The sequence below is a fragment of the Tupaia chinensis genome, unplaced genomic scaffold (assembly GCF_000334495.1).
Source record: "Tupaia chinensis unplaced genomic scaffold, TupChi_1.0 Scaffold000180_1, whole genome shotgun sequence".
Taxonomy (NCBI): Eukaryota; Metazoa; Chordata; class Mammalia; order Scandentia; family Tupaiidae; genus Tupaia; species Tupaia belangeri.
In genome coordinates this window covers 3667480-3682557 of record NW_006159655.1, presented here as the reverse complement: position 1 = coordinate 3682557, position 15078 = coordinate 3667480, and the positions used below count along the sequence as shown (strand labels likewise).

The 15078-nt window shown below is 39.0% G+C and overlaps 1 protein-coding gene across 1 annotated transcript in view; it reads left to right on the top strand.

The window, feature by feature from the left end:
• Window positions 1–14612, top strand: part of EPB41L3 (erythrocyte membrane protein band 4.1 like 3) — a 116283-nt gene extending 101671 nt beyond the window's left edge. The window contains 7 exon segments of the mRNA XM_027771051.1: window positions 7059–7181; window positions 7782–8165; window positions 10096–10227; window positions 10768–10866; window positions 11812–11892; window positions 12163–12279; window positions 13481–14612. Coding sequence (XP_027626852.1) covers window positions 7059–7181; window positions 7782–8165; window positions 10096–10227; window positions 10768–10866; window positions 11812–11892; window positions 12163–12273 — 930 coding nt within the window. The 3' untranslated portion in view covers window positions 12274–12279; window positions 13481–14612.
• Window positions 14613–15078: the final 466 nt, after the last annotated feature.

Genomic DNA, 15078 nt, shown 5'->3' with positions numbered 1-15078 from the left:
TCTAGTTAAATTAAATTAAATAAAATTAAAACACTGTTTAAAAAAAAAGAATCACATCCGATTAGCTCCAAGAGTGTTAATAATTTAAGGAGGGGTAATATAGTGAAGATGCTGAACTTTCCCTGGATGTTGATGCCTTTTCTATGTTAGCACAGAAAAAATCGAGGCCAAGAAAGGATTTCTTCAACGTGATTAAAGGCTAAAAAACATGTGTGCAGAAAAGCAAAGCAGTTTGTTTATTTAGACTCGGAAATACCAGAAGCTGGCCGAGTACCTTTTTCTAGGGCTGTTGATGCAGTACCTCAGTGCTCCACCACTGAGAGCAGAAAGAACTTAGCCAGATAGAAAGAAGAACTTCTAAAACAAGGCTGACCAGGCTGACTCCACGGCCTAGTGGTTAAGGAAACTATATCCCACATGGCTAAGTGATTGGAGTCTCAGACTTATCAGCTGGAAAAATATGCCAGGCACATATGCATGCATGCCCAAAATCCCCAAAGAAGAAATGGAGAAGGGTTTGCAGTGTGGCCATCCCCCAGGAGGGATGCTTTTTCACTTTTCCTCTCTGTCTCTCTTCAGCAAATGCATGTTCCCTCTTGCAAATTAAAACAAAACAAAACAAAAATAAAAACCAGGCATGTGTGCATGAATGACCAAAATCGTAAAAGGACAAATAGAAAAGGGATTGTGGCATGAGCATGACCCACTGGGGAGTGCTTTATCCCTCACCTTTTCTCTGTCTTTCTCTGTGAACACAGGCACCCTAGCAAAATTTGGAGGGGAAAAAAAAAGGTGTAAATAAACATTAATTATCAAAAGAGCTATGAAAAAGCAACTCTAAAGAGCTTTACATCCCAGAACTAGGATGTCTTTAGGTGATCAGTTGCTGTGTGTTCCAGAACCTGATGATCATCAATGCTATCCAGGTTTATACTCTAGTCAAGGTCCCTGTAAATAGCTTCAGAACCAACCAGAAAGTTTATGTGCTTTAAATTATTGACAGTCTCTGTGTTAAAACCATGGCTTCTGTTTTGTTATTAAAAAAAAAAAAAAAAAAAAAAAGTAAGTTTATCTTCTCAGCCAGACACAAAGTATGTTGGTTTACAACCAAAAGTTTTTATTTTGGAGAAAAGGCATTTTTCGAAGTGCATTACTGATTTGATATCACCCTATTGTTTAATATGGCCCATTTTACATGAATTAAATAGCAATCAGCCAGTTTTGCAAGAAGTACATTTAATGTGGCCATCTTTTGTTTTGTTTTAGCTACAGTGCTTGAATCCAAAGAAATAGTTACTTTTATAAAGTGCCACAATTTACACATGATTAGAAATACATAATGAGATAATAATGGTGATTATATTCTGCAGATCTTATGTTTACTATATAAATGGGAATTTGATCATCATTAATGGTATCAAGTTTCAAATACTTGAATTAATAATAGACAAGTCACAGGGATGCCCCAAAGCAGCAGACAGTATCAAATCCTCATTCACTTAGTAAAGTAGACAAGTAAACACACATGCAGAGCCCCCACACATCAGAAGGGTATGTGCAGGGTCCTATGTGCATCCCCTATCCACAGACATTCCCCATGGCAGCCTTTTATGGCACACCTAAGCGTAATCTATGATAGAAGTATATTCCTTAGCATTTGGTTACTGGAATACAAGTTTCCAAATCCCAATTAAAAAGCAATATCTGTTAGTACCTACATAAAATCATTTTTGTCATTTTTTTGTGTGTGAATGGCAGTTTTACAGGTTTGTTCATGCACAATAATGCCTTGTGCTTGACACTTGGTGTAGTCAGTTCCCATTATTCATAGATTCTTTATTTGCAAATTTTCCTATTCCTTAAAATTGATTTGTAGAGGAGCTAGCAGTGATGTGGTGGTTAAGGCACTGGACTCCCACATGACCAACTGCAATTCAAGTCCCAGACCAGGCAGCTTGAAAAATCTTGCCAGACACTTGTGCATGTATACCCAAAATCCAGAGAGGAAGAGGGAGGCATGACCATACCTCCAGGGGGTAATTTCTCACTTTACTTCACTCTATCTGCCTCTCTCCTCTCTGGCAAGCACATGCACCCTATGACAAACACCTGAAAAAAAAGAAATGTAGAAACCTTTAATTACCTAAGAATATATGACACCTTTGTGAATTTTGCATGCCAGTATAGGCCCTGGTTTCCCTCTTACGATATATAGATCAATGTTTAAATAACTAAATGAAATAGTTAAGGTATACATCTGACTATTTTAAACCCTAAGAAAGTAAATTTTGAGATGATCAGCTTTTCTTTGTCAGCACCTCTTCATTTCTTTATCAGCTGAGCCAACTAGGTTGGTAGGTTGACTATATTAAAATTTAATTCTAAAGTTTATCTCTTTATGTTACCTATTTGAATATAAACAGTTCTGAATGCAGACAGTGTTGACATTTGCAATTATTAGACATAGACATTTTTAAAATGAGCTGGTTTCAGGCAACAGGGTATGCTGAAAACCACTATTTTGCTGTTTTCTGCTGCTGGGTTTTTTTTTTTTTTTTTTAAGCTTTTGTCTAAGGAATAATATTTAGCTCACTGACTATAATTAGAGGCCTAGCAGTTTTACTCTGAAAGGTACCTGTAATTTTGACCTTTTCTGATTTTTCATTTCTATTTGAAAAAGAGGCTATGATTCAAATTTTAAAAAAAAAGAAAGAAAGAAAGATTTCACATGGTACATTTTGCCTTTTCCAGTGCCTTCTAAAATGCAGCAGGATGGGTTTCTTGTTTTCCCCTTTTGGAAATGGTTATTGGTCTCTCACTAGAAAAGCTCATGTGAGAATGGTATTATCAAAATCTGTCTGTAGATCCTACAGAATAATCCAGATGTTCCCCTACAACTTCTCATGGGTCAATGATAATAAATTTGTAGACAACAGACAGGAATTTTAAATAGTTCTCATAACGCAATATTTTTAGAATGATAAGATTTATTTTAAGAGTTTTATTACTAGGAACTTTGAACTTCGCCTAATTGTTTTTTAAGTTACTGTTCCAAAATATCCTTTCAGTTCCCCTTCTATAAGGGTGTATGCTATGCAGAGATCGACTTATTAGCTAATATATTATCACTTGAATTATACCTATTTAATACTAAAAAGAATAAAATATATTTAAAAGGTTAAAAAAAAGGTTCTAACATGAATTATTTACTTTAGTGTTTCTTAATTTATACAAAGGTATTAAAAAGTCTATGGAAAATGAAATTAAAGTATGAGTTTATTTTAGTGCAAAATATTTTTGAAATGCTTAGTATTTTCATAATATATATGAACTTGTTGAAGACCCTTATATCTTAAAGTATGAGTGGATATACTTAACTTTTCAACAAAATATTTTGAAATTGACTCCCAAAAATTATTTATCATGTTATAAAATTCACATAAATTTTCAAAAATGATTCACCATTTCTATTTAAATAAAACTATAACCTGTGTATTTTTTTGTTTATTTGTGGGACAATAAAGAAATCAATCTAAGTGGGCTTATTCAAATCAGTGGATAATACAGTCACCTTGTCTCTATTTCACTATAACAAGCAGCACGTGAATGGAGAATACAAGCAAACTTGGGAAATTGAAGTGACAATTTATTCCTAAATTTTTTTTTTTTTACTTTTAAATTTTTAAAAATTTTGCTATAAGGCATGTGGTCTCAGCAGAGGGAGACAGAGAAAGAGACAGAGAGGGAGGGAAAGCGCAAAAGCACCTGCGTCAGGGGTGGTGACCACACCACATTCCCTTCTCTATTCTTCTCTCAGGATTTTAAGCACACGTGCACACATACCTGGCATGTTTTCCAGACCACCAGGTCCAAGACATGAACTGCACAGTCAGTCATTCGGGATCCAGCCACCTTAACCGCCGTGCCACCTGGCTGCCTCTCATGTTTCTATTAATACTCACTTTCGGGGAATTATAGATAACTAATATAAATACTATTTCAAATGCTAAAAACCCTTTATGTTACTTTGCATGTTCTGAGCTTGCAGAAACAAACGTTATTACTCTTTGGAAATCATTATTAAATTTTTAGATGGTTTCAGACCATCTATGAATTAAAAAAAATAATTTACTTCTGAAGGGAAAAATTAATTAATATTGCGAAATAGATAGTACAATAAAAGATTCTCTTCCTAACTTGCTTTTTTGGAAACTGTCTACTTCCTCTTCTCCAACCCAACCCCATTTATTCAAACAGACCAAAGAAGAAAGAGAGATTTCTGAAAAAGTTATATTTTTACATCAAGGAACGTCACCATTCCTTGAGTCTCAGGTAAAAAGCAAACATAAAAGATTTCTCCCAAAGAATTGCTCCTCAGACTCAGCGTCATGAAAATGCCTTTGGCTTTTATTTTCCTCTTTAAGTGTATCTTGTTAAAACTAAGGTAAATCTATAAATTGTCATATTTTAAAGATTCTCACATGGTTCAAATTCTGGGGAAGGGAAAAGAGAATTTCTTAATGTTTTAGTTGCCAGTTGTGCTCTGTTTTTTTATGGCTTCTATTCATGGGTGAATATATCTGTATATTGTCATCAAAGCACTGCAGTTATACTTTCTAATGATAATTTTTTCAAAACTTTTTACTGCTTGTTTTTACTCATAGAATGATGCTAATTTAGATGACCCTGACTGATTTTTCAAGTTCTGAACTTTTATTGGTTTTCTCACTAGCCAAGTGTGATAAAGAAAATGCAGGAAGGAGACTCTGCCGACTCTGTGGTTACGTCTCGTCAAATAATTTTCCAGAAAACTGTCCCATCAACCCTAGAGGTTATTTTTTCCATTCGTTTCATTGAACAGCACTAGCATATCGCTCAGTCTACCATTGTTTTTATTAAGGCACACATGTTTCTAGATGTAAGTTTTCGGGCTATGATTAAAATGAAAGTAGAAAACATCATAGTGTACTGTATAAACCAGCATGCTCACCTGCTTTGGGTTCAATTCCTCTTCCCTCTCATTTGTTAGGTTAGTTAGCTATCATACGTCACATCCTGTTAGCCTCCCTGAACACAAAGGTTTCTTAACTTTCATTTTTTCTGTCTTACTGGAGCTAAGGAAAATGGGGAAAAAAAACTACTGAGACAGTGAACGTCAGTTGTAAATAAGAGTGGAACACTTTACAGATCACGATGTATTTATGAAAGGCTCCAACCATGTCCTGTCAGTGGAAACTACTTAATTATAATGCCTCAGATGCAGGCACGCTCAATATTTATTGAATAATAAGTGCTAGAGTGGATTTACTTCCCTTTGTTAGGAAGCGCAAGTTGTAAACATGGAAAATTATATTTATAGAAATTTACAGAAGGGTGGAAAGTTCTTTGTGAGAACAACAAAATAGGAAGTATTCTACTATATTTCACATGGAAGACTCCTTTTATGTCCACACACAAAAAGCTAACAGCTTGTACAACTTCAAGAATATTTCTTAATCTTAAAATACAAAATGATCCAGAGGTACAGATAAGATCAAACGTGTTTCTTGCAAAACTTACCACCAAGGTATGTTCCTATTGAAAGAAATCTGGAATTGTAAGTCTACCTGCAGAATGTATTCCTAGTTAAAAGTTATAGTTTATAAATTTCAGAGAGGAGATTGCAGCCCATGATCATTAGATAATGACATCAGCCCTGGGCAGCAACATCACAGACCTGTGTGTAGCTCTGACCCTGATTTTCTTAGAGGATTCTTATTTTAGAAATGAGATACCTTCAGAATTTCTAATGTAGCTTTTATATTTCAAATATAGGGCACAGAGGATTGGGTTATTGTAGAAAAAATACCCACTGAGGTAGTTGATGGTGATTCGAAAAAGATTGTGACTTACAAGGTGGTGACCGTGAGCAGTAGAACTGGTGACATCCCAGCTGACATGTTAAAATCTAGCACTATTGAAATGCATAGCTTCGACGACTTGGCCCAAGACTTGCAGTTGAAAGAAGAAAACAGACAGAAAATATACACCCTAGGAAAATCCTATGACACCGTCTCAGGAAGAATCGTGACCATGACGGGGAAAACTAAAGAGACAGAAAAAGTGGTGTCACCTTCCACACTGGCAGCTCTTCAGAAAATGGAAAAAGGAGTATCAGAGACAGTGAAGGTTGTTCCTGGCCTGGCAGAATACGAAGTCCTGGAAGCTGTCACTGATGAGAGATCTAAGAGGGGACCCGAGGTCCAGTCACCCAGGCGGAAATTGTCCGAATCCCTGGCGCCCATCAAGGAAGCCGAGTCCCGGCGGCAGAGTCCTGAAGAAGATGACCTCAAGGTTCCAAAGCTGGGAAAGGACATAGCTGTCCACCCAGGCCCGGAGAGTAGACGGCTCAGCAGGACAGAGCTGGTGCCAGAGAGTGAGGTCTTGAAAGTGGGACTCTTTGGTCCTCGAAGGAAGAGCCTGTCGGAGTGGAGGTACTCACAGGAGCCGGCCTTCACCGTTGCTACAGCTCATTACGTCACCGAGTCAGCAGCGTCCCGAGTGGTGGTAACCAGAGGCTGGCCTTGGGGCCACAGCTTGAGATTCTGGCATGACATTTTTTGAGGCAGTGCCCTTCCACCCCAAACCTTTTTGTTTTTCTTGCTGTTTGGCTTTATGTTGAGAGCAGCCAACCCAGCTTTTTTATTTTTTCATGGTTAAATCAATAGCGCAGTCCAAAGTAAGCATTAAAACATTTTCGGTTTTATTTCCAGCTCCCCGTTCCTGAGATGTGATAGTGCTGCTGTGGCTTGCAATGAAGGGGAAAAAAATGATCTGCTTGAGTCGGCGCCACCCTAATCCTAATAACTCTCTCCGCTTTAGCAAACCAGAGCTCATGGTCACCCCACTTTGCTATTTTATTTCCCATTCTTTTCCGTTTCCAAACTGTCTCTTTGATCCCTTCATTCCTTTGCCCCTTTTCCTCTGCCTAGAATTTTGTCTAACAAGCTGTGAATGTGTATGTGCCTGCACACATGTCTCTCTCTCGTGCTTGATTCTACATTTTTCTCTTCACTCAGACCAAGCAGTCTTCTGGTGAAAAGCTCATGGATGGCTCTGAAATCCTCAGTTTATTAGAGTCTGCGCGAAAACCAACAGAATTCATAGGAGGGGTCACTACCACTTCTCAAAGCTGGGTTCAGGTGGCTCTTTGCTTCTATCCTTAGTGTTTCTAACTGCCCCTTTGCCTTGCTGTATGCCTTTTCGTGTGTGTGTGTGTGTGTGTGTGTGTGTGTGTTGCACCCAGGTGGCTTTGCCTTCAACGCCTTGAAGATGTTTTCATCTATTGTGCTTTGTGCCTGCTTGGCATGTGTCTCATGTGCCTTTAGTTCCATTTCAAGATTGTTCTTCAGATATTCAGAAGGAGGTCATATTGAGACATTGTAATAGCATTTAATTCTTAAAATCATTTTATCTCACCTATTTGGTCTAAGAAAGCAGCCAAAACCAGTGTGAATGTGCTGCTTTCAGTTTTTGTTTTTTAATTGCATTTTGTATTCTGTTTGTTTTGCGGATATCCTGGAGTAGCAACACAGGTTCTCGTGGGGAGAGGAGGCAGTAGGGGCATGCATCAAAGATTCTAGTGGGAGGAGAGAAAGTTAATTTGTATTTTCTGCCACTGTTTCTGCTCATGAGTACTTGAGTTGGCTTTAGTCATCCTGGTGAATGGCGACTTTAAAAAAAAAAAAAAAACCTTAGTTTTATGGAAAGTCACACTGACACTATAATCTTTTCCCATGCAGAAAATGGAAACCAAGACAGAGTCCAGTGGAACAGAGACAGAACCCAGCCCACACCATCAGCCACTTAGCACTGAGAAGGTGGTACAGGAAACTGTGTTGGTGGAGGAGAGACATGTGATGAATGTGCATGCAAGTGGGGATGCTTCTTACACCGCTGGGGATGACGTGGATGCTGCAGCACAGCCCACACCTACAGATGTGTCTAGTGTTAAGACGAAAGAGGGCTCTGCTCTGATTGAGGGGGCTAAAGAGGAGAGAGGGGAGGAGGCCGAGAGATCTGTACTCCAATCAAAAGATACAACCACAGCATCCCAGGCACAAGAAGAAGAGCTGAGTGCAACTATCCATGTTTCCGAAACTTTGGAACAAAAACCTCATTTGGAGGTAACTAGTAGCTAATGTTATTTTTAACACTAAGGTAAAACTGATATGCAATGTTCTAAAATTTAAATAAATGTAAAGGTGGAGCTAGGTTTTACTTTATACCGTTCTCTGTGCAGTTTGTTTCTCCTCTTATTTCCTTCTTGCATAGCAATTGGGTCTCCATGCTGTTTTCTAGCTTGTGGGTCATGTGTAAACATACCTGTTGATATTAATAATGTATAGCTACAGATACTAGTTTTTACTCCCATTGAAATTATTGCAGTTGGCAGCAACCTTGGCAAGTACGTAGTCAGCCTAGATATTAGGAAATTACATAAATTTTATGTCTTTAATTATCAGAGGGTACATGAACTTGCCAGAGAGAGCCAGAGAAACAGAAAGAAGGAGAAAGCACCCCCTACTGGGGCATGGTCATGCCACAATCCCTTCTCCTCCATTTCTCCATCCTGTCAGGATTTGAAGCACACATGCACATGTGCCCAGCATGTTTTTCAAGCCTCCAGGGGTGGGATTCAAACTATGGTCAGCCATGTGGGATTCAGCTCCCTTAGCCACTAGTCTATGGAGTTGCCCTCAGATATATATTTTTTTGTACTTATCCAGAAGGACCAAAAATTGCTCACTCAGATATCAAATGCAGAGCTTTATTCTTTATTTTATTTTATTTTTAATATGAGCAAGAGAAACAGAGACAGAGAAACAGCACTCCAATAGGATCTCGATGCTCCAGTCCACCTTCCGCCTTATCCATCCCTGGATCACAGACATGTGTGTACCTGATGTAGTCAGGGAGGTCATTGGACTTGAACACAGAACCATCCCATGTGGGTCAGCCTCGTAGCACATTGTGTTTACCACTGGGCCATTGGCCCCAAGAACTTTATTTTTCTAAGTTAATTTATTTATTCTATGAGAGAGAAAAGAGGCATACCCAGAACTTTATTTTTTATCCCTTTTTATTAATATTCTTAAAATATATAGGAGGTTAATTTTTTACTACTTGTCTCTTCTGTCTAAAAAGCAAAAAAAAAAAAACTTATTTATAGGGTTTTTTTTTTTTAATTTCCTAAAAAATATTCTCCTTTATGGGCCAGCTAGTGGTGTAGTGGTTAAAGCAGCTGGAGCCCACATAGCCAACTGATGGCTCAAGTCCTGGACCTGGCAGCTTGGGAAAAAAAAGCAATGCCAGGAGAAAAAAGACAAGGGATCACAGCTTGATCATCGCCCCTGGGGTGGGGGGTGCTTTTCCACTTTTTCTCTACCTCTCTGGTGAGTGCACATGCCCTATAGCAAAACAATAATAATAATAATAATAACAACTTTCCTTTATCTAGAGTATTCCATATTAAAGATGCTAGACTTTATTGCATATACAGGGAGACTTCAAAATGTTTGTAGAAAGAATGGAATTAGTGTACAAATTTGGGTGCAAAACTTGTATAAATCCATGCTTAGCTTTTTTCATTGTATGCATTTTCCATGACTTTTTTTCTTTGAGAAGTTTTTGCTATAAGGCACGTGTGCTCACCAGAAAGACAGAGAGAGACAGAGAGATAGAAAGTGAGAAATCATCCCCTAGGGGATAAGCATGCCACAATCCATTCTCCTTATTTTCCTCTTGGCCTCTTGGGCATGCACTCACACGTGCCCAGCATGAGTTTAAGCCACCAAGTCTGGGACTCGAACCGTGGTCAGCCACATGGGAGTCCAGCGACACAGCCATCATGTCAACTGCTGGTTCCACTCCATGACCTTTTTGAAGGCCCTTCTTATGTGTTGTATACCTCTTTCTCCAACTCACCTCTGAAGTACTATATAAACATTATTTTGTACTAACCTGCACTGACAGCCAACACAGAAGAAGGGGGAAAAACAAAAGTGTGTTTGTGCAAACTCTAACAGCCACATTGCTTACTTCCCATTGGTACAGTCATCAACTGTGAAGACTGAAACCATCAGTTTTGGCAGTATTTCTCCGGGAGGAGTGAAGCTAGAAATGTCTACCAAGGAAGTGCCAGTAGTTCACACCGAAACAAAAACCATCACGTATGAGTCCTCACAGGTAGGCGAGTCAGCGAAGACCAGAGCTCTGGCACTTCCTGTCCTACCTCCTTGTATGGCCTAGTGCATGACTTTAACTGTAGGATATTTAATCCATAAGACTTACAGAATCCAGCAGTTAGACATCTCTGTTCAGAGCAATGCAATCGTTATTACTTCATTCCTGATCTTGGAGCAGCAGGACTTTACCAGGTCTTTCTGTATCTAGAAGTGTAGGAAAAGGCTCCAAAACCTATTTCCCTAGTCACAGATAGAGAAAAACAGTCACTCGGTTCACATTTCGAAAGTCCTGGTGTTGTCATGACCACTCTGGCCGTACTGAGTTCTTCCTCTTGGTGGCAGCTCCCAGATTCTGATTGAAGGGAATGGTGATTGCGGGATGTAACTAAATAGGCATTAAATAGCGCAGCAGACTTTAACTAAATCAGCATTAAATAGCACAGCAGACTTTAACTAAGTCAGCATTAAATAGCACAGCAGACTTTTGTGGAGAACGTATGAACACCAGGCTGATGAGGTGTCTATCCCTGTGCTTGCTCAGGTCGATCCTGGTGCTGATCTGGAGCCTGGCGTGCTGATGAGCGCACAGACGATCACATCTGAAACCACCAGCACCACAACCACCACACATATCACCAAAGTAAGTACAGTGGGACAGATAAAAGCATTCCCTGTGGTGGGCTAGCTTGGTGGGATAGCAGGAATGTACTGCTCAAACAGAACCGAATCCGTATGAAAGATCACGGGTTCAGTTCCCCAGTTGACCGAGGGATGCCAAGTGCACACACTGAATCTGTCCGCCTAGGAAGATGGGGGTCGTACAGCATGGGATCCTGTAGAAGGTGCTTGTCTTTTCTTTCCGTCTCTTACTCAGGAAAGAAATCAATTAAGGGGGGAAAGGCATTCCTTGAGAGTTAGAGAAAGTCACCCATTCAGAAATGTTACCGTGTGGGCTGCACCAGCAAACAGTTCCTTAACTTTCGGGTTACTGATAGCTACAAAGGGAGCTTTAACAGCTTCCAGGGTTGTGGTGCACTTGTTTCCGTGAGCTAGTTTCAGTGTGAAGATATGAATACTCAGGCCAGCTCATGCTTGGTGGTTAAGGCAGCTGGATCCCACATGACCATCCAAGTTGTTCACGTCTCAGACCTAGTAGCTTGAGAAACATGCTAGGTGTGTGTGTAAGCCCAAACTCCCAAAAGGAGGGAGAGATGGAGGAGAACGGGTTGCAGTTTGACCCTACCCCATGGGGAGGGGAGGGCTTTCTCTCTTTCTCTCGCAAGTACATGCACCCTCTGGCTAATTTACAAAAAAAAGAAATGCATTCTCATTTTTTGTGCTTAATGCTTACCCTAGTACTTGATATGTAAAAGATGTTCCAGAAACACTGGCCAGCCAAATCCAAAGGATCCCACTCTGTCCTTGCTTCTGAAATTAAAAATGTTAATAAGTACCATCGAATTTTATTTCTGCTCTTGAAGAGTGAATGGTGTTACTAAAAACATTTTCTGCCACTTCCTCCCATTGTATAATGATCTTTCCTTCTAGTGAGTAAATACATAATGCTTTTCTTTGTTGCTTGTAGACTGTGAAAGGAGGCATTTCAGAGACGAGAATTGAGAAGCGAATAGTCATCACAGGAGATGCAGACATTGACCATGACCAGGTAGTATGTGTGATGCTAGATACCCTGGCAGAGAGACAGAGAAAATCTCATTGGCCCTATTATTCCCAATGCTATTCTTCTGGTCCAGCATGTATTCCAGAAGTTTCCAAATTAACTTTCCTATATCAGATGTACAGTTCCTTTTGTAACCATTGTACCTCATTTGTAAATTGTGGATATAGATCTAGCTCATAAGTCTCCACCTTGCTACTGATTGTGCATGTTCCACCTCCTTTTTGTTTTTGCCCTTCTGTGATTTCCCGGGGATAGGCGCTGGCTCAGGCAATTAAAGAGGCCAAAGAGCAGCACCCTGACATGTCAGTGACCAAAGTAGTGGTCCATAAAGAGACAGAGATCACACCAGAGGATGGAGAGGATTGACCAGAGGTAAGAGGTGATGCCGATTCTCTAGGCTTGCTGAGGCTAGCATGTGGCATGGGGCACTTCCCTCCCATCTTTCACCCAATTCCTTCCTTCCTTTTCCTCTCATTGGCATTTGTAGGGCTGGTAACCAAAGAACGGTGAATTGGTTGGCTGTGCCAGTTTGTCTTACGCTTGGAGCTTCCATATTACAGATTTCTTGCATATACCGCCAGCTGGAGGATAAAGGAAGGCAGAGTGCTTGCATGAATGGTCTCATTTTGTCCCCCTTTTAATCCATGCCTTGCACTCTTCACTACCCAAATTTGAAACATCAAATTTGATTTTACCCATTGTATGGCCTAATCAGAACTCAAGCAGTTGTGTTTTGAGAGATGCAGTCCGTATGTGTTCCAAATACTAGGAAAATAAGATGTGCTCCTTTTTTCTTCCAATGGCAGCTTTATCCCATCATAAGCTTTCTCTTCAGTGTGTTTGGTTATAGCCGTGTTTATGCTTTCATGTGTTTTTGGTTTTTGTTGTGTTTATGTCATTTTTTTTCTGTTCTGTTTGACTTTTTAATCTGAAACCTGAGCACTTGTTTCTTTTTTGGATGTTTTATATTTCTTCATTCTTTGGAATAACTTTCCCTCTTAGAGTAGCTTTGTGTCTCAGGAGAAGGCGGAAGTACAGTTCTGTGGTCCTGCTTTCCTCCAGAACGTGCATGCCTTTCCAACTGCAGTTTGGCCAGCGCCATGCACAGATTAGTCATGCTTACTAACCTGCCATGCAAGAACGCATGGGGCCATGCGCATCTTTGAGAGGGTTTTGAATGCTGAATGCAACAATTAAGCTACTTGCACACTTGGCGATGTGGTAAAACTTTTACAAGTCTCTAACATTAAGAAGCATACATCAATAAGTAGCATCTCTCAAAGAAAAAAAGAAATATAAAAATCACTCATTATATTCTGATTATAATATATTTTGGAAGATGGAAGGCAAAAATAAGATTTCTTCAGTGAGCTTCAGCCACTTGAGTGATGTTATTTAAGGAAAAGCCTATCATCAGCCATTATCGAAGGAAAAGCCATGACTTAGTCTGGGGTATTACAGTATCGTGTCAAAAGAGCATTTTAACCCCCAAGACACATTTTTTGTGACTTTGATCTGAGAAAAACTCTCGGATGTTTTCAAATGAGTAACTAACCAAATCTCTTTTCTACAGGAATAACTTAGTTTGCACATGAATCCAGTCATGCAAACCGTTAGGAAAACCAGAGCCTATTTGGAGTTCCTTCTTCTAACTCAACTGACTTGTATCTGTCCGTGGAAAATTTCAATCCAGAAGAATTGACCTTGACCACTAATAAAGACACTGGCAGAGAGATCTTCCCATAATAAAGCAATCTGAATCAGCATCACTAAACTGATACTGCATGAAGCAACGATAAAAGTACAAAAGAGCAGCATTTTTAATTTTCACAAAATGTCTAAGTTTTCAGCTATTCCTGCACGTTCATAACCAGCAATATAAACAGTGATTTCATGTAACACATAAACAATTCATGCCTTTCATAGTTTATTATTATTCAAGTCAAAACAAAATTGCAATTTCTTAGGTGACAGATCTTTTGTTTACAGATAAATGAAGATTACCCTAAAATGCTAGAAGCTGTATAGGTCCAGTGTGTCAGATTTATCCCAGGTTAGATGTGCCAATAACCGAGTTTATGCAGTAAACAACTTGAATCTTGTCCTTGTTTCATCTGGTTTTCTTACTCTCACCCATAAACAGTAATGACTTTCTGACCCTCTGGAAATATTTAATGCTTACAATCTTGCTTTGTGTATCTAATTTAATTTGTTATAAGGTAGTACTGATTTTAGCATATTAATGTGATTTTTTTTTCCTGTTGTCTGCTTTGGTCTGCGTTCAATCCAGGACATTCTCAGAGTTTCCTAACAAGTCCTAAATATGTAAATTGTTGTTATTTTGGGAAGAAAACCTGTATTTTTATTAGTTTACAACATTATGAAATTTCACTCCAGGAAAACCTGTTGGGCTTCTGTTGCTTTGTTTTCTTCTTTCGTTTTTTTTCCTTGTGTTTTTTAATTAATTTTTCTTCTTTTACTTGAAAAAAAGTTTTATTTCCAAATCTGGTCCATATTTACAATCTAGTTCAGAACCAAGCCTTAAACTGTACAGAATTTCCACTGTAATTAAAACTATTTAGTGTTTAGTTATAAATAGCCTTCAAAAAGATATATTCTCCATTACACTGTCAACTGCATCACAACCCATGGTGAATGTATGTTTCTGCATAGCGAAATAAAAATGGTAAATGCATTGAAAGCTCCAATTTTCTGTTTAATACTTTCTGTATTGTATGTGTTTAGCCCAGAGTTAACACTGGCATGACATCAGAGGCTCATTCACTGCATTATAGAGTTACCCAGCGTTTATTTCTTTTTTCACAGAATTATTTTAACTTTATTGATTTATTTTTAATTTGATCAGAGAAGGACAGAGAGAGAGAGGGAAAATGAGAAAGCAGGCCACCAGGCCTGAGACTCGCATGGTAGTTGGCCATATGGGAGTCCATCACTCTTAACTACCATGCCACCTGCTGGCCCTGAGTTACTCAGTCTTTACAAGATTTAAAAAAAAATAAATAATGTATACACTAAATGCTGTAAGGACCCTTCAAGAGATTAGAAGGGAACAAAATCCGTACATTTATATAAATATTTGGTTGCCTATGAAGGCTTTAAACAGCACTAGAGAATTTCATTTTTAAATTTTAGGGTTTATGGGTGTGCATG